The sequence below is a fragment of the Myxine glutinosa genome, chromosome 2 (genome assembly GCF_964187855.1).
Source record: "Myxine glutinosa chromosome 2, kmMyxGlut1.1, whole genome shotgun sequence".
NCBI lineage: Eukaryota > Metazoa > Chordata > Myxini > Myxiniformes > Myxinidae > Myxine > Myxine glutinosa.
The window spans coordinates 65,008,410-65,029,045 of NC_136262.1; the positions used below are offsets into that span (position 1 = coordinate 65,008,410).

The following is a 20,636-nucleotide window of genomic DNA, read 5'->3' on the forward strand; positions in this document are numbered from 1 at the left end:
AGGAGAGGAGGGGGAGGGGAGGGTGAGGGGAGGAGAGAGGTGAGGGGAGGAGAGGGGAGGGGAGGGAAGGGGAGGGGGGCAGGAGTGGGGAAGGGTGGGGAGAGGGGGGAATGGGAGCAGTCAGAAGTGGAGGCTCTTTTACAGAGAATTTATATCTTAAAGGGGAGGGGAGAGGGGGGGAAGGGGAGGGGAGAGGGGGGAAGGGGAGGAGAGGGGCAAAGGGGAGGGGGAAAGGAGGGGGGAATGGTGGGGAGAGGGGGGAGGGGAGGAAGGGAGGAAGGGGAGGGGAGGCAGGAGAGGAAGGGGAGTGGCTCACGTTTCTGAATGAATGTGGCTCACGTTTCTGAGTGAATGTGGCTCACGTTTCTGAGTTACGTGTGATGCCGATCAGGAAGAAGAAGAAGCCATAATACCAAATTAGTACACTTCCGGAATTGTTTGATTTATTTGTATTCAAATGTCTGGTAATTGTTTTGTATTTATTTATGCGAATGTATGCTTGTATATAACTGTCATTCATTTAAAAAGGCTTCGGCACTATCGAGCGATTTATTATTATTATTATTTTTTAACGCCAAAAAAACGAACTTTTTTTTTTCAATTTTTTTTTTGTTTGCCTAGAACACTCCCAGGCACTCACTGATGAACCTCTGAAAGTTTGATGAAGATCCGTTCAGCCATCTCTGAATACACCGCGGACACACACAGACAACTCACGTTTATATATATATTAGTTAGTTATTTATCAGAGGTAGTTATTTATCACAGCATCTGTAGAATTTTCACGCTTTTACTCAACTCCGTTTCGCTGTTATTTGGTGGAGCAAAGAGTCAACTGAGCTTTATAGATATTTAGATATATCGTTTTTGGCCCTATAACTCAATGGTGAAGAATCACTTTAAAAATCATAGTATCTACATCCAGATCACCAAAATCGAATCAATTCGTGCTTTTCACACACCCAACATCTCCACCAAATTTCGTCTGAATCCGTCCATAACATTTTGAGATATCCTGTTCACAGGCAGAGACAAAGAGGGGCAAAAGCATAACATCCGTCCACCTTTAGTGGTAATGATGAAATAGGTAAAAATATAGGTAGAATAAGTAACCATTTGTGCGTGACCACCGAGAGTGGTCGGTTCCCCAGAGGAGGGTAGGTAGCTGTGGATGAATCCTACGCGTAGAGCTACAATACACCATTTCACGATGGTCCAATATCGCACTTATATCCGGACAATGGGGACACACAGGAAAATAATTTGTGACGTCACCACATTATTCATTAACCCAAAGTCTTCCACAAAATTGGTTTATGCAAACACAGTCACCAGAAGCAAAGCATTGCAGAATGAACTTCGTTTGCTAAAATACAAACTTATTCAGATGATGTCGGCCGACCCTATAATAATAGGATGCAAATGGACCATAATTGTAAATGCATTGATCCAATGTACCATGTCTGGACGTGCAAACAACGTGTTGATCCAATGTGCCATCTATGAACGTACAAACGTGTTGATCCAATATGTCATGTATGGACGTGTACACGTATTGATCCAATGTGTCATGTATGGACATGTACACGTATTGATCGAATGTGTCATGTATGGACGTGTAAACGTATTGATCCAATGTGCCATGTATGGACGTGTAAACGTCTTGATCCAATGTGCCATGTCTGGACGTGTAAACGCATTGATCCAATGTGCCATGTATGGACGTGAAAACGTCTTGATCCAATGTGCCATGTCTGGACGTGTAAACGCATTGATCCAATGTGCCATGTATGGACGTGTAAACGCATTGATCCAATGTGTCATGTATGGACGTGTAAACGTATTGATCCAATGTGCCATGTATGGACGTGTAAACGTATTGATCCAATGTGTCATGTATGGACGTGTAAACGTATTGATCCAATGTGTCATGTATGGACGTGTAAACGCATTGATCCAATGTGCCATGTATGGACGTGTAAACGTATTGATCCAATGTGCCATGTATGGACGTGTAAACGTATTGATCCAATGTGCCATGTCTGGACGTGTAAACGTATTGATCCAATGTGCCATGTATGGACGTGTAAACGCATTGATCCAATGTGCCATGTATGGACGTGTAAACTTATTGATCCAATGTGCCATGTATGGACGTGTAAACGTATTGATCCAATGTGTCATGTATGGACGTGTAAACGTATTGATCCAATGTGCCATGTATGGACGTGTACACGTATTGATCCAATGTGTCATGTATGGACATGTACATGTATTGATCGAATGTGTCATGTATGGACGTGTAAATGTATTGATCCAATGTGTCATCTGTGGACGTGTAAACGTATTGATCCAATGTGTCATGTATGGACGTGTAAACGTATTGATCCAATGTGCCATGTATGGACGTGTAAACGTATTGATCCAATGTGCCATGTATGGACGTGTAAACGCATTGCTCCAATGTGCCAAGTATGGACGTGTAAACGTATTGATCCAATGTGCCATGTATGGACGTGTAAACGTATTGATCCAATGTGCCATGTATGGACGTGTAAACGTATTGATCCAATGTGCCATGTCTGGACGTATAAACGTGTTGATCCAATGTGCCATGTCTGGACGTATAAACGTATTGATCCAATGTGCCATGTATGGACGTGTAAACGTATTGATCCAATGTGCCATGTATGGACGTGTAAACGTATTGATCCAATGTGCCATGTATGGACGTGTAAACGTATTGATCCAATGTGCCATGTATGGACGTGTAAACGTATTGATCCAATGTGCCATGTATGGACGTGTAAACGTATTGATCCAATGTGCCATGTATGGACGTATAAACGTATTGATCCAATGTGCCATGTATGGACGTGTAAACGTATTGATCCAATGTGCCATGTCTGGACGTATAAACGTGTTGATCCAATGTGCCATGTCTGGACGTATAAACGTATTGATCCAATGTGCCATGTATGGACGTGTAAACGTATTGATCCAATGTGCCATGTATGGACGTGTAAACGTATTGATCCAATGTGCCATGTATGGACGTGTAAACGTATTGATCCAATGTGCCATGTATGGACGTGTAAACGTATTGATCCAATGTGCCATGTATGACGTACAAACGTTCCCCGAGTTCAAACGGGCCTCTTTCCGTTTCCGGGAGTTACTTCAGACTCAAGAGTAAAGATGGCGCGCACATGAAATGGGCCTGTATTGAGAGTTCATAAACATACGACAATCGATCGTTGTCTGTCGACTTACATTCGTGATTACACAATGCGTGAACTATTTCTCCACTTCATCCAAGGTGCCCGAAAAAGGCCAACCCCTGCTCTGTGAGGAAAAATGGCCTCTCAAGGTGGTTCCTTTCTATCCCCGGGCGATAGTTGTCTCCGACACCGTTGGCGGCAGATGTAATCGTCAAACACACCTTTCTCTTCATATCATTTGTTAGGATGTTGTAAAATGTACTCCTAATGAGCTTTATTATAAAGTTTGTATAATCTTCGACCCCCCGCCACAACATATTCCGTTCGGTTGAAATAAGATTTACCTTCCAATTTCTGCTGGGACTGACTTCATCCGCCATGACTGTTTTCAAACGAACGAGACGGTGCAATGCATTATGGGATACCATATGTCAATCAAAACTTTAACCACGCCTTTTCCAGGCCTTATCCTGAAGATAACTATCCAACCCTTATCCAGGCTTTGAACAACAATGGATTATACGTCAGTCAGGTGTCCATGGGATAAGAAATTTAAAACAGGATAGCTCTTATGTAGGGGTTAAATTATCAGACTTTCCCTCTTTTAAATTTCCCGTTTCCAGAGTATTCATGATAAAAGAAGTACCTATACAAGGTATCATAGGTAATCTTACTGTAATTCACCAAAAATATCCGTCCGTTCGAAGGTACAGCAAAAACGGCTCAACCGATCGCAACGATATATTGGGTGGGTTTTCCTGGGACCCCTGGGAGTAAAATAGGCTATTTAGTTTTTCCAAGTTTTCCAAGTTTTCCAATTTTCAAATTTTACAGTTTTTCCAAACACGATGGAATAATATTTACCGATATGAACAGTGATGTGGCTTTTGTTGAAATTCTACAAATACTGTTTATTCTACGTACCAGGAGAGAGTAGATCGACTCCTGACGAACTCTTCCTACATAAACGAGCGGCTCCGAAGTAACACGGCAGCGTGTGCAAAGCGACTGAGAAACAGGGTGTAGCGTCGCTTCCGTGTTACAGATTCGGCGCGCACTCTTCACACATAAACGTGCGACTGAGAAAGACGTGCAGCGGCCGCTTCCGTTTTGCAGAATTCAATATTTTTTCAAAATGGGTGCCATGTACTGTTTCGATTTTGATGATTTGTATGTGATATGATTCAACGGATGTTTATATGAATCGTTTAAAATTTAAAAAAGCCTTCAATTTCTGATATTTTGCCTTTTCATTTGGGCTTCCCAATTGAAGCCCCGCCCATAGGGCAGGTACCGTTGCTAGTATACAAAAGTTCATAAAGGGGTGCCAATTTGATTCATACACCTGCATGAAGAAGTAAATGAATTTTATTTGACAGATGTAGGGTGCCCCTTTATATGAACTTTTCTAGAGCATTACTTGGTTCCTCCTAAGAACACAATGGCACTCCAGCATGCATACGACATTTTTTGAATGCCCATTATTTTGTATTGTTGGCATTTTCTAAAAGCTATGGAATGTCCCTTCTTTTCTATACTTTGCCATATGGCACATACCCTGACATAAAGGGGCCTTTTCAATGCCCCTGGCATTTTTCACAAGATACATTTTAAATACGAACAAAATACATTTGTTCACCGTACACCACTTTATTCAGGACGATTTAAAAGACTTGAAAAAGTAAGGGGAAAAAAATATTCAATCCAGATGGGATTTGAATTCACAATCCCCAGCTTGGGAGTACTGATGCTTTATCCATTAGGCCATTGAGCCAGCATGTTAAAGTTTTATCTATTTTTAAATATATTTTATTATTTATACATAAAATATACCAGTAGAAACCAAGAAACGAATTTTCAATGCTCTTGTTAAAGTTGCATACAGAGAAACGATCCCTTAAAAATGGGGGGGGGGGGGGGGGGGGGGAGGGGCACTTTGATACAGGGCTCGGCACCTGCAATGAAATCCCTCCACCGGCAATGATTCCTGTTAAAAGTGTTTGCTGTTGGTAGATAGGTTATTGGCGGGTATTTGTGGGAAAGTTGGGTCTCTTCAGATTTTGTGATCAGGAAGGTGTTACCTATTGTGAGCCATATCCATTTCCTGATCCCCTTGGATAAGTTCATTGAATGCTCGAGTGTAGTGATCGTAGAAAGCATCAAATTGCTTTTACCAGAAGTTTGTAATCCCATCTGGGCTTTTGAAGTTTACCATCTTTGGAAGTTGTTGTCATATATTTTCTGCATTAATTGTTACTGGGGGCATATCCTCGAGATGCTGCTTCTTCTCTTCCAGGTTTTGGGTCCATTCCGCCTCCTTATTGTGATATTTTCGATCTTCATAAATTCCTTTCCTGAATTGGTCCAGTTCATCTTTTTCAGAAGGGGATGACACATTATGCTCCCGTTTCTCTAGGTTAGGGTGGAATATTTTTTGGTTGTTTTCAAACATCTGGCTTATTTTAACCTGATGTTAGCATCGTCATCGTTTTTTTATTTTCCTTGCTGTCATTCCGATTTTTTTATTTTTTTTTCAACCATTACTTCCAGATCTTTGTCTTCAATTTTTATTTGTATTTTATTTTCTGGATTCTCCTCTTTAGTTTTGGGCTTTGATTTCCTCTTTGGAATTGCTGTATTTGTCCTGTTTCCTTTTTTTTTTTACACATAGACTAAGGCTCGTAATAGAGCTGACACACACACACACACACACACACACACACACACACACACAAACAAGGACGTACTGACTACAAACACTTAACACAGCCACTGAGTTTGGGGGGAAGTGCCATCACTGCACTCACTTCACTGGATACTCTGGGTACTCTGGGTACCAGCGACGTCATAACAATGGCACCGCTTTTCTCACCATACTCAGCGGGCACTTCCTCAAGAGGAATTTCCTCCTCCCCATGGATGCCAGGCCAATGGGGATCGTCCATGCTCTATCCTTTTCAAGCAAGGAAGCAGCACGTACCATTGTAAAGTCTTTGGTGTGACTTAAACTGATCCAAACCGGACGGGGTTTTTTTTTTAGGAGGCACCATCTCCTTACGGGATGGCCGTTGGCTCCCAACAGGAGTTCATCCACCCTTTGCCAGGTGTTATTTGTGGTCCAGGTAGGGTGTCACATTCACCCTCCCCATTAGCAAAGCCAGTGAGGGGTGTCGGTTTAGTAACTGACAACCGGACCATGCGGCTTTCTGAGTATCTTCCTCCATTTTGTCGTCTTTGCCTCCATGGTGGTGCTTGGTTTTTATTTGTGGAACCTGTTCTGTTCTTGTGGTGTTTCATTGTTACTTTTTCCTGAATGAATAGGGCTGCTGCAAAATCCATTATGTTTATTTCTTTCAGTGTGGCTAAATTTGTTTGTTTTTTTTGAAGATTTGTTTGTTCTGCTGATTAGAGCTTTTGTGCGTTTCTTATTATGTACTCGAATTAGTTGTGGTCTTTTTTCAGTTGGTATCAATCACACCTCCTCTGTCTATTCGCCAGCTTCTCTTCCAGGTCATGTTGCTCCTCATCATCCTCCTCAGCGTCCTCTCTTTTGTCCCTATGTATCTCTTCGTCCTTCTGCCCATTGTCGTTTGTATCTGTGTGTGTGTATGTGTGTGTGTGTGTGTGTGTGTGTGTGTGTGTGTGTGTGTGTGTGTGTGTTTGTGCGCATGCAGGCATTTGTGTGTGTGTGTGTGTGTGTGTGTGTGTGTGTGTGTGTGTGTGTGTGTGTGTGTGCATGTGTTTAAACCGTTTTCTGAAATGTACCGTTTCGCAACTGCAAAGCACATGCGAAAACCACAAAAACTTAAATGATCATCTTCCAGGAGACCAAGCAAAATGTGGATGTGCTTGGCCTGTGGCCACAACAAGAGTTCACTGATGTGTAGGTCCTAGCAGTGTGTCCCCCTCTCCCTCTACTCCCGTTTCCCACATCTCACCAAGACATCAATGGGAAGGAAGGTATCATTGTGTTCTTGTGACGTTACTGAGCGGCCTTGCGATTTGCTTGTGACCTCAGGTGGTGGCCATCCTACCGTTGTCTAACGTTTATCCCACAAATGTATCTTTGAAAATCATATTTGCATTCGTTCATTGTCAATTACTACTACTACTACCACTGTAAATATTTCTTATTGTTATTGAATAATTGCTTTATTGTCCCAACGTGAAAGCACTCAGCACATCATGAATCATTAATCTATGGTCCATCTATACTAACAGAGCGTCGGTGCCGAAGGTGTTTCCTGGCTCGAGATACAATCCATTCCTGGACAGGTCGCCACTCCAACACAGGAAGTCATGGTAGGAATTTCAAAATTGTTCAGGGTGCCAGGGATAGCTCGCCTACTCTTCGTGACGGACACAGTGGGATATTTAATGTACACCAACTAATGTCAGCAGATGGGACGCCCGGTAAACGTCCATCCGAGGGACACCTTGATGAATTACCCTACCTGTGATCAAAACACCATGGCCATGCAGTGTGGCAGTTTATAGCTAGGTCCAAATTTGCTAATGGCACCTGGACACCGTGACCCAGTGAGAAGGTAATGACGCATGAAGCCACCACTCCATGCTTATGGGTGTCACCATGCTTGTAGGTCAACCATATTCCAGATTCCTGCGCCAACCTAAAGGGGGCACTGCATCAGCGGCACAGCTGCGCCCCCAGCAAATGATGCTGCCCAAGTGCTGCATATGAAAGAAGATGTAGGGAAGAAGAAGAAGAGCTATAAGTGACGCATAATTAAACCATTCACACGCTCCAATAGTAAAACCCACCAGTTAGTTTTTTAACCCCCACCCCATTTCCCCCAAACCAGGGCGTCTGGCTTTCCCCATCCGACCCTGATGTCCTCAGAAAGTCCAACTCTCACCCGCCCCCGTCACTTCCCTCCACGTAAGGCTCCGTTCCCAAATCGAAACCCTCCCCTCCTAACCGAGTTCCCTGCACCCCGATCCAAACTTTCCCTTTCCCAGATACCCCCTCCCCCATCACCCTCTCCGATTCCCTCCCATGCAGAGCGAGTCGCGCACGACGTGCCGGCTACGGAGACGCGAGGGGACAGTCCAAAGGAAGGTTTCGAGCATGAGAGGCGCTCACGGATCTAGTTGTGGCACCAACGGAGCGTAGTCGCTGCAAAGCAGGGAAAACAGACGGTGGAGCTGCCGGTGGGGATTCCCTCTCGGGATGATCCAGCCCGCCGAGCCGCTGTCCCGTGGGCATTCCCGAGCGGCCCTCCGGGCCGCGCTCCTGTGCGCGTGTGCGCTCATCCCCGTGAGTGATGATTGTGGTGACGTGATGAATAAATATATAAATAAATAATGGAGCTCTAATACTCTAACACTAGAAAGAAGTGCACGAGACAGTTGGAGCCGCACATTGAATTGGAATGTAATCTGTGATTCCACAAAGGTCCTTCCTGCAGGCTGCTGGCAGGAGGAGCTCTCCAGCCTGGGTTCGAGTCTCGACCCGACTATAAACTGTATGTAATCCTGGTATTTCGTATGCAGGGTGAAGCTCACTCAATATGTGCACCGTCTATCAGAAAGATGTTAAGTAGGAAGGAGAGCCAGTCAGATAGCACTGGTCGTTGGGGGAGGCTAAACATCCCACCCCACGATGTCTTTCATAAAGAGGAAGTTTTTGCCGACACAGAAAAAATAATAAATCATACTCCTGCCGAAACCGTGGGTAACAAGAGCTTTCTTCCCTTGGACACTCCTTGACACCAGGTTAGACTGCTTAGTATCTTAGATTGTGGCTTCTGTCTGGGCAGCACTTCCTACACTATAAGCAAATTCACATCTTACATCAGAACAACCATCTGCGCTGAGGAAGAGCAACCAACTCCAATAATGCGAACAATGATAAATCATGTATAATACATATATATATATATATATATATATATATACTGTATATATATATATATATGATAAATAATGTATGGATATGTGTGTGGGTATATACATATAAATATATATGATAATGTATGGATATGTGTGTGTGTGTGTGTGTGTGTGTGTGTGTATATATATATATATATATATATATATATATATATATATATATATATACAGTATATGATAAATGAATCTATGTATATATTATGTAGATGATAAATAATGTATGCATATACGTATATGTACATGATAAATAATGTATGTTACATATGTATATGATAATAATGTATATTATATATGTATATGATAAATAACGTATATTATATTATATATGTATATGATAAATAATGTATGTTGTATATGTATATGATAAATGTATATCATATATGTATATGATAAATTATGTACATTATATTTGTATATGATAAATATTGTATGTTATATATGCATATGATAAATATTGTATGTTATATATGTATATGATAAATATTATATATTATATGTATGATAAATATTGTATGTTATATATGTATTTGATAAATATTGTATGTTATAAATATTGTATGCATATACATATGTATATGATAAATAATCTATTTATATATGTATACATATGTATATATATATATATATATATACGTATATATTGTTGTGGATATGAGAATGTTTTTTTATTTTGTTGTTGTGGTAAAATGTTGTTGTAAAAGGTTGTAAAATATCACCCCTCCTCCCTCCGTTTGTGGTTGTATAAAGGTCAAAGGGCGTTTCCGTAGTTAGTCCATAAAACATACATGCAGGACACGATATATCCTTTCTTTTGACAGTTATATCCTTATTATGTGTATTAGCGTAAGGCTGTGTCTTCCATTAATTGAAATACTCCATTGCACCAGTGAAAGAGATAGATTCCCTTCCATTCCCCCCTTTCCGTCAATTGCAATTCAAAGTGCCTTCCGCATTTTGGTCGGTTTTTCCCTCCAATAACCGCCATTGACCACGAGGCTCGAGTCGGGGAAGGAAGGCGTGTCTCCACCTCATCATAGAGGGGAGGAGTGAGCCCGCCCCACTCGACCAACCATGAGCCAGGGGTTCGGCTAGAGAGGGCGGAGGAAGAGCGATCGGGGAGGGTCGCAAAGGTTGAGGGGCGGGGGCCTATATAACCCAAGGCAGGGCGTGTCCAAAAGAGGGATGCGTTTTTACAGAGGAGAGCACTGAGCAGAAGACAGAAAGGCCTGGAGTTGGACTTTGAGTTGGTCTGAGTTGGTTGGGAGTCGGTCGTCAAGTGCAGAGTGGTGAAGAGTCAGTCAGTAGAGGTGGTGGTCAAGTGGTTGCGTTGGTTGCGGTGAGGAGTCGGTGGTAAAGAGTGAGGGACCAAGAAAGAGAGAGAAAGAGTCCTGAAGCAAGAGAGGAAGTTGTTGGACTGGGTGGGACTAAGGAAGGAGAGAGAACCCGTCACACCAATCCCCCAAGCTCCGCGTTGGCTCCACCAAGCTCCGCGTTGGCTCCACCAAGCGTTCAGCTCCACCAAGCTCCGCGTTGGCTCCACCAAGCTCCGCGTTGGCTCCACCAAGCTCCGCGTTGGCTCCACCAAGCGTTCACCTCCAGCCATCCACCTCCTGCAATTCCCCGTGTGAGTCGTCTTTTGTTTGTTCTGTCCTGGGTTAATTAAGTCTGTATAAGCTAGTATTTTCCCTGTGTCACCTGCGTCTTATGTGCTTGTAAATAAACGTGACTGCTTTCTTTTTGCTTGTGTGTAAATAGTCAATAAATTCAGTCGTATTTCCAAACCTTTCTTTGCCTTCGTTTTCCTCTTTGCATTGCGTCGTTTTCGTCTTTTCCCTCATTGAGCAGCTAGGGTGCGATACGGCCAAAGTCTGGGTGAATCGGGTGAGTTTTGTTAGGTCGCGGTTTTAAACCACCGCTCGGTCTATAACATCCTAACCAGCGATCTATAACAATTGGTAGTCAGGAGGTGGGATTCGAACCTGGGACTAAATTTATTTAGCCCAAATTTTGGACACCAATTGTGTTAGTACTATAACAATTGGTGTCGGGGAGTGAGATCGACCCGGAGCGCGCTTCACGCGCTCAAAATTATAAAATACCGAAATTTGTTTTGTTTTAAAGGAAAAGCCCGAATTTTGAAATCGCGCCATGGCTGTCCAAGGCGACGGGATGCCGGTGGGAGAGATAGAGGGGTTAGAATCGACCCAGGACTTAGAAAAAAAAATGGTGGAGGAGAGTAAAGAAGGTGTGGTTGAGGGTGTATCAGGTGCACAAAATGGCGGCCTCGCGCACGTGGTTGAGGGGGCAGCTGCGGCCGCACCCTTTGTACTACCAACGGTGGTCCAAATGCAAGCCTTCATGGCGCAATTCGCCGAGATGCTGAGAATAAACGGGGAGAAATTGAGTAATAAAATGGAAGCAATAAACAACAGAATGGGTGACCGCATGCAAAAATGTGGGGAGACCATGGATCGCATGGTGGGCGAAAGGGTCCCAGGGGTGCACGAGGAGGTAACGCGAGTCGAAAAGCGCTGGTTGAGCGAAGCGGAGGAAAGCACGGGTACAATGACGGGGGTAGAAATCGCGACCCGGGGCTTGGAAAAGCCGGCGACCGATGAGGTAGAGGGAATTTTATTAAAGCCAACGGTCGTCGAGGTGAGTACAGAAAAAGCGGAAGTGGGCATTGAAATTGAAGAGATGACGGAGGTAGCCCGGGAATTGCAGGGAGAAATGGATAATGTACAAAGTCTGTGTTCAAATCATGATGAGATGCTCACTAACCAAATAAAAAGTTTGCAGGTGGCAAAGGAGGTGCGGAGACAAGGTACGGAGGTGAGTGGCAATGTATATGATGTGAGGAAAGATTCAGTCGGCTTGGGGATTGGTTTGGATCCGGGTGTTCGTGAAAGGCCGTTGGTGAAGTGTGTGACAGGTCAGGTGTGCGAAAAAAGAGGTGTGCGAGAATGTCCGACCATGAGGTGTGTGAGGAAAAAGTGCACGCCGAGGAGTGAGTGTGCCGTCAGGAGTGAGCCGGTCGAAGCGCGTGTGCGAGGGGGTACATGGAAGCGCGGTGTGGTGAGTGTTACGGAGGAAGTAACGAGAGAGTGTACACCTGTGGTGAGTGTTACGGAGGAAGTAACGAGAGAGTGTACACCTGTGGTGAGTGTTACGGAGGAAGTAACGAGAGAGTGTACACCTGTGGTGAGTGTTACAGAGGATGTAACGAGAAAGTGTACGTCTGTGGTGAGTGTTACGGAGGAAGTAACGAGAGAGTGTACACCTGTGGTGAGTGTTACAGAGGATGTAACGAGAAAGTGTACGTCTGTGGTGAGTGTTACGGAGGAAGTAACGAGAGAGTGTACACCTGTGGTGAGTGTTACAGAGGGTGTAACGGGAGAGTGTGCGCAAGAGGTGTGGTGTGTAACAGAGAGAGCGTTGGTGGAATGTACGGACGGCGTTGGAACGCCAGGTTTTGTGAGGGTGAAAGGGGTAGCGTATGCTTGTAAGCATGCAAGTGAAGCATCGATGGTAACCGGTTTAGTGGTTAGAGCGACGGATAGCCGATGCGAGCACTCGGTGCGAGGGGTGCTTGGTTGGGTGCGAGGCCCGGCGTCGATCGAAGCTGCGTCGTTTCTCTTCGAAGCGTCGTTGCCGATTCGGGCTTGGCCCCGCCCCGCACGGTCGAGTCCGGGCTTTGTCGGGCGAGGCGACCGGTCCGGTTCGAGGGCGAGTGGGAGGAAGCGGAACGGTGCCCCCCTCGTGGGGACGGGGTTCCGACCAGGGGAGATGGAGCCATCGGGCCCGGGACCGCAAGGTGCCGCGCCGAGATGGTGCGTGGAATCTCGGTCCAACCAAACCACCTCCCTTGAACCGAAAGCCGGACGGATTCAACCTGCAGGCAACCAAACCACCCGAATTCATTGCTCGGCTTTACGAAGCCGAGTTTAATGATGTCATGACGCACCGAGGCTAGGATATAGCGGACTGTGATGATGGTGATCGTGATAGTGATAGTGTTTTGGACCCAAAATTAGAGAAAAACAAAATTTGATGATTGGCAAAGGATTGGCAGTAATGATTGGCAGATGATGAGTAGTGATTGGCAAATTTTTGATTTGTTGAAATTTGATGTGCAAAATTGGTAGTGAGCGATGGGCCCGGTGGGTAAGGCTGGCATCCCTGCCACCCTTCCCAGGTGGGGGCAAAGGAGCTATAGTTTATGGGGTGTATGGCAGTGAAAACTAGCCCGGGTGGGTTAGGTTATATGGATAGGGCCCTAGAAGATGACATTAGGTAACGTTAAGTTTAGTTAGTGACTGATACCTGTAGTGGGGACGCAGGTAGATTAGTGTGGATGATAATGACGTGGGAGCGCAATAGTTTAAAGGGACGACTGGGAAGCGCAAGTTTTAGAAGGGAGTAGTTAGCTGAGATGATGCCGTGTGTGTGAGAATTGAACAGGTGTGATTGCACAGGTGTGCAACTGGACAGGTGTGTGGAGCAGTGTATGAGGGAGTAGTGGTGATTGTGTGTTGTGTTGACCAACTGGTCCAGGGAGAGGAGGAGGGTGCAGGTGGCACCAGGTAGGATTGCACAGGTGTGCAACGACAGGTGAATGAAAGACAGGTGTATGGAATAAATGGTATGGAGTATTGGAATGGATGGTCGTGGAGTGAGTATGGTGGAAATTGTGGAGTGGAGTGGATGGTGCGAAGGTGTGGATGGGGGAAGAGTGGACCCCTTTCACGAGTACCCGGGGCGGGTAGTGTAAGTGTTAGGTAGAGGGTATAGGTAAATTGTAGTTGGATATTGGCATCTGTGGTGCGGGTGACAGAATGGTATGTGGATGGGTGCGTTGGTGTTGTGGAAATGGCTGGGCGTGTAGCCTGTTAGTGTGTGTAGTTGGTTTGGGCACTCCACCACTGTAAGGATGTCGGCCAGGTGAGGCCGCAGGTGGGCTCTGGGAGCCGGTAGTAGTTGTTGTGGATGGGGCCCGAGGATCCGGAGGACGGACCCGGGTAGCCCAGTGCCAGAGGGCACCATGGGGTGACAGAGCCAGGAGGGGCCTGCCCCAGTTAGATAGGTTAGGGTGAGGAGCTAGGTAAGCTCGGGTGGCAACTGCAGTGGTGGAGGTGTGCAGGTGGGTAGACCCGCTGGGAGAGGTACACGCCACAGCCCAGAAATTGTGCGAGGGCACCGGGAGATGAATCGGGGGAGTGAGACCCCAAATTGAAAAGCACCACAGTTTGGCCAATGGGAATTGGTTTTTAGAACCCATAGTGTAAGAGGGCCAATGGTTTGGCCAGAGAAAGACCCCGGGTAGTGTAAAGTGTGTTAAAATCATTTAGAGGATAGTTAGGATGAAGGATCTCCTCGCACCATCTGCATCCACTCACCTGAGGTGACAGGTACTCCACACCATGCCATGTTTAATTATTTTTACTGTGCAAATGTTTGGAATGTGAGACGCATCATGACGTGGGTGTGACATTGTGCGTAATTCCATCTCTTCCTCCTTATGAGGATTGATGATGAATTGATGATGGCAAATTTTTGAAGTAGAGGGATTGTGGTGACGAATTTGGTATAGGGGAAATATGGGGAAGACGTGACAGTAGTGACGAATTGGTAATGTGTAGGTTTTGTACATATGGGGTAAGGGCAAGGGTGGGCTAGGTAACAGGGGGGTGACGTACGGTAGGGACGAGCTTTCTCACTTCGCCCTCCGTACGCATTTCGCCTTGCATTGCCTTATTGATGTGTACCCTTGTGACCTTACCCCTCGCTCAATTGTCTTTCCCCTTTTGTCTCCCACATGACCTGTGCGCCGTTGGGCGCCGAGGGGAGCGTGCGTGGGTCGGCCATTGTGCGCCCGAAATTCCCAGAACCAGCTGTCTGCATCGATGCACCACATTATGGACCACATGCCTGTGGCCGAGCACCACTTATGGACCCCATGGGTTGGGGCATGGCCCCTCTGCTGGAACAGGCCAAGAGGGCCCGAAATCTTGCTGGCGGACCTTGGCCACAGGGCACCGATGCCCCACAGGTGAACCACACATAGTCGGCCCTGTGGGCCATAAATAAAAGAAAATAAAAAAGGGACACATTGGGCACACTTTATTGAAAATAGGCCGCCAGTAAGCAAAGCAAAATGAAAATGACAACATCTGGAAGACAAATAATAATCACCAGCAGGGGGAGCCGAAGAGCAAGAGACACCTGCAGGGTTAGGGGTTGTTGATTTTATTTTTATTGAACATTCATTGAACAATGGTGACTGCACCGATTGGTGCTTGGGTGTGTATTGGTGCGTTTTTGGGTGCGTTCATGGTGCGTCGATGCAGAGCAGACTGTCTCCCCCCCCAGAAAGAACAATTACAGGTCCTGGGTTAGTTTTGTAAATAAAATTAGCGTCAGTGTAAATAATGCTTCCCACCGTCAGTGTATAGTTTGAAGACCATTCCGCAATTCGGTTAACTGTGGGCGTAAGTCTGTTAGGCAGGGTGCAATGGAGCAGTGGGACACATTTATTTATGTTTTAAAACTGTCGCACTCAGGGTCAGGTTAAAAGTAGAGGGAACTACACCTACGTGCCACACTAAGGTAAAAGTAATAGGCCCGGGACGTGCCTAAGGGGAGGAGGGTGCAGTGTTGTGGATATGAGAATGTTTTTTTATTTTGTTGTTGTGGTAAAATGTTGTTGTAAAAGGTTGTAAAATATCACCCCTCCTCCCTCCGTTTGTGGTTGTATAAAGGTCAAAGGGCGTTTCCGTAGTTAGTCCATAAAACATACATGCAGGACACGATATATCCTTTCTTTTGACAGTTATATCCTTATTATGTGTATTAGCGTAAGGCTGTGTCTTCCATTAATTGAAATACTCCATTGCACCAGTGAAAGAGATAGATTCCCTTCCATTCCCCCCTTTCCGTCAATTGCAATTCAAAGTGCCTTCCGCATTTTGGTCGGTTTTTCCCTCCAATAACCGCCATTGACCACGAGGCTCGAGTCGGGGAAGGAAGGCGTGTCTCCACCTCGTCATAGAGGGGAGGAGTGAGCCCGCCCCACTCGACCAACCATGAGCCAGGGGTTCGGCTAGAGAGGGCGGAGGAAGAGCGATCGGGGAGGGTCGCAAAGGTTGAGGGGCGGGGGCCTATATAACCCAAGGCAGGGCGTGTCCAAAAGAGAGATGCGTTTTTACAGAGGAGAGCACTGAGCAGAAGACAGAAAGGCCTGGAGTTGGACTTTGAGTTGGTCTGAGTTGGTTGGGAGTCGGTCGTCAAGTGCAGAGTGGTGAAGAGTCAGTCAGTAGAGGTGGTGGTCAAGTGGTTGCGTTGGTTGCGGTGAGGAGTCGGTGGTAAAGAGTGAGGGACCAAGAAAGAGAGAGAAAGAGTCCTGAAGCAAGAGAGGAAGTTGTTGGACTGGGTGGGACTAAGGAAGGAGAGAGAACCCGTCACACCAATCCCCCAAGCTCCGCGTTGGCTCCACCAAGCTCCGCGTTGGCTCCACCAAGCGTTCAGCTCCACCAAGCTCCGCGTTGGCTCCACCAAGCTCCGCGTTGGCTCCACCAAGCTCCGCGTTGGCTCCACCAAGCGTTCACCTCCAGCCATCCACCTCCTGCAATTCCCCGTGTGAGTCGTCTTTTGTTTGTTCTGTCCTGGGTTAATTAAGTCTGTATAAGCTAGTATTTTCCCTGTGTCACCTGCGTCTTATGTGCTTGTAAATAAACGTGACTGCTTTCTTTTTGCTTGTGTGTAAATAGTCAATAAATTCAGTCGTATTTCCAAACCTTTCTTTGCCTTCGTTTTCCTCTTTGCATTGCGTCGTTTTCGTCTTTTCCCTCATTGAGCAGCTAGGGTGCGATACGGCCAAAGTCTGGGTGAATCGGGTGAGTTTTGTTAGGTCGCGGTTTTAAACCACCGCTCGGTCTATAACATCCTAACCAGCGATCTATAACAATATATATATATATATATATATATATATATATATATATATATATATATATATATATATGTATATATATATATATATATATATATGTATATATATATATATATATATATATATATATATATATATATATATATGTGCAGCGTCTGTCCTGTGTTGTCACTGAACTACTTTCTCAAACTTTTGTGAAATCGTACCAAACTTCTGATATGCACATATCTCTCCCGTCAGTATGTCCTAAGGGTATTTTTTTGAAAAACTTTCCAATCTTTTTTTTTGGGGGGGGGGGAATTTTTTTGAAAAAAAAAAAAAAATTCAACTTGAGTTATCAACTTCAATTGTTTATAAAATGTGATATCACCTATATTACAAATACATTTGAATATTGAATATTTTGAATTATTGTTGGAATTATGATTGGTTTAAACCATGACAAAACGGCAACTCGGGTACAGTCATTTATCTATATATCGACACATCTGGGCAGTGTCTGTGTTGTCACTTAACGACTCCCTCAAACTTTTGTTTCCGTGGTTGTGAAGTGTTTTTAATAACGTTGTGGTGGTTTTGAATCATGTGGTGGTGAGGTATTTTGAATTATGTGGTGGTGAGGTGTTTTTAAATCACATGGTGGTGAGGTGTTTTGAATTACTTGTTGGTGAGGTGTTTTTAAATGACGTGGTGGTGAGGTGTTTAATTTCGTGGTGGTGAGGTGTTTTTATTAAATGTTTTATGGCTGTGAGGTGTTTTTATTACGTGTTTTATTGCTGTGAGGTGTTTTTATTATGTTTTATGGCTGTGAGGTGTTTTTATTATGTGTTTTATGGCTGTGAGGTGTTTTTATTACGTGTTTTATGGCTGTGAGGTGTTTTTATTACGTGTTTTATGGCTGTGAGGTGTTTTTAGTTTTGTGGTGGTGAGGTGTTTTTATTTCGTGTTTTGTGGTGGTGGTGTTTTTATTTCGTGTTTTATGGCTGTCAGGTGTTTTTATTACGTGTTTTATGGCTGTGAGGTGTTTTTATTACGTGTTTTATGGATGTGAGGTGTTTTTAATTTCGTGGTGGTGAGGTGTTTTTATTACGTGTTTTATGGCTGTGAGGTGTTTTTATTACGTGTTTTATGGATGTGAGGTGTTTTTATTACGTGTTTTATGGATGTGAGGTGTTTTTAATTTCGTGGTGGTGAGGTGTTTTTATTTCGTGTTTTATGGCTGTGAGGTGTTTTTATTACGTGTTTTATGGCTGTGAGGTGTTTTTATTATGTGTTTTATGGATGTGAGGTGTTTCTATTACGTGTTTTATGGCTGAGGTGTTTTCAATTTTGTGGTGGTGAGGTGTTTTTATTACGTGTTTATGGCTGTGAGGTGTTTTTTGTTACGTGTTTTATGGCTGTGAGGTGTTTTGAATTATGTGGTGGTGAGGTGTTTTAAATTACTTGGTGGTGAGGTGTTTTGAATTACGTGGTGGTGAGGTGTCATCGTCCCAAACTTCCAGTCTGCATCTACCCCTCCCCTAGGTATGTGCTGAGGGGTTCTTTCTTGAAAAAAAACAAAAAACATTCAACCTGAATCTTCAACCTAAATTGCTTATAAAAATGTAATATCACAAACACAACAAATACATTTGTGCAAAATAATTGTTTGTATTATGATTGGTGTAAATCATGATAACACAGCAACACAGGTACAGTCATTATTCTCAGCTAAAATAAGCCCGTTCCTCAGTAACGACGTTCGGTGAGGCGAGCGTAGCGAGCCGAGCCAAGCTAGTATACAGACTTGGCATTTAATATGGAATATATTTTTTGTGGGGGTGAACTTACTTTTCAAGATGTCTTAGAACCAAAAGTTTATTGGAATTATGTTGAAATTATTCTAGATTTTGTTAATGTGACCGTTAAAAGAAACAAAAACCACATTTGACATTTCGAAGCAAATAAATTGATCCTTGAAAGTGATGTAAACTGATATCGAACTCAATTCACAGACAGTACTGTGTTAAACTTCTGTACGTTTTCCAGAAGTATCTCTTAATTTTGCACATTTGCCAAAAAAAATTTCAACAAAAACAAAAGCTAAATTATGACTGGGATTACAGACAGTAAAATTACAGTCCAGTACTTCGTGTAACCCCCACGAGCATTCTGGAGAGCACGTACACGTCGAGGCATGCTGTTCACGAGATTTGCCAAGGTTTGGACAGGAATCGCTTGCCATGCAGTGACAATAGTCTGCTGCAATTCACGCACAGATGCAGGCTGCTGTTCCAAGTGGTCGATTTGATGCGTTAATTCTGTCCACAAGTTCTCAATCGGATTCATATCCGGGGACATGGCAGGCCACTCCATATGCTCGACACCACGGTCAACAAGAAAGTGTTGGATCATGCGAGCACGATGAGGCCATGCATTGTCATCTTGGAAGACAAAGTTTCCTCGAAAGGCTGCACGAGCAAATGGAAGCAATGTTTCTTCCAGAATGACCCTGTACTTGAACTGGTTCAGGTTTCCATTCAGAACAACCAGGTCAGTTTTGCCCCCTGCATGAAAAGCAGCCCAAACGGTCACCCCACCACCTCCAGCTTGGACTCTTGGCACTATACAATCTTCGATGTGGGCTTCATGCACTTGTCTGCGCACTTGGACGCGGCCATCTTGACGATAGACCAGAAATCTAGACTCGTCACTGAAGGTCACGTGATTCCAGTGTCCTAGCTGCCATTGACGGTGCTCTCTGGCCCACTGCAATCGGCGCTGGCTGTGTTGTCTGGTCAGGCGTGGCTTTCTCAGGGGATGCCTGGCACGATAGCCTGCTTGAACCAGTCGTTGGTTGACTAGCCTTCTTGGTACAGGCACATTTGTCAGTTGCTGTCACTCAGCCCTAAGCCGATTAGCTGACTTGGTACGGCCATTGCAGACTAACCGGTGCAGCTGGCGATCATCTCTCCTTGTGGTTCTGCATGGACGTCCTGCCCTTGGTATTGGAGTAGGGACACCCCTCTGAGCATTTCGTTTCAGGATCTTTGACACCTGACCTTGAGTGATGCCATACTGCCGAGCAATAGCACGCTGTTTCATCCCGTAGTGACTTCTCTTTCTCCAAGCTGGGGGCGCATCTCTCGTCACATCCGGTCAGTCGCTGCGTATATCCGGCGGGGAGTGACACGCCCTCGGCTCGTTAGCTCCGCCCCAGATGGAATCGGTCCGCCCTTCTTATTGGGTGCGGGGGGGTTACCAGGCTCCGCCCTTGACGAAGAGCTGACAGCCAGCCCCTTCGTGGTAACCCCGTGGAGCGCATGGGTAATGGCGGCTAACCGAGCCGGAGTGAGGACGCACACTCCCCGCGCGCGCCGTTGTTGTAGTTGTTGTAGTTGTTGTTGTAGTTGTTGTTGTAGTTGTTGTTGTAGTTGTTGTTGTAGTTGTTGTTGTAGTTGTTGTTGTAGTTGTTGTTTGGGGAAGAAGATGGGAGGAGGTATGGGAAGGTCCTAAACTCACTACTGGTGCCATACAATCACATTCTGGTGCAACGAAGAGTCAGAATTAATGGA

At 44.9% G+C, this 20,636-nt stretch overlaps 1 protein-coding gene across 1 annotated transcript in view; it reads left to right on the plus strand.

Moving 5' to 3' along the window:
* Positions 1-8,227: 8,227 nt before the first annotated feature.
* Positions 8,228-20,636, plus strand: part of LOC137421723 (A disintegrin and metalloproteinase with thrombospondin motifs 18) — a 165,391-nt gene continuing 152,982 nt past the window's right edge. The window contains exon 1 of the mRNA XM_068108046.2: positions 8,228-8,499. Within this exon, the coding sequence (XP_067964147.2) occupies positions 8,413-8,499 (87 nt within the window). The 5' untranslated portion in view covers positions 8,228-8,412. The remainder of the gene's footprint in view (positions 8,500-20,636) is intronic.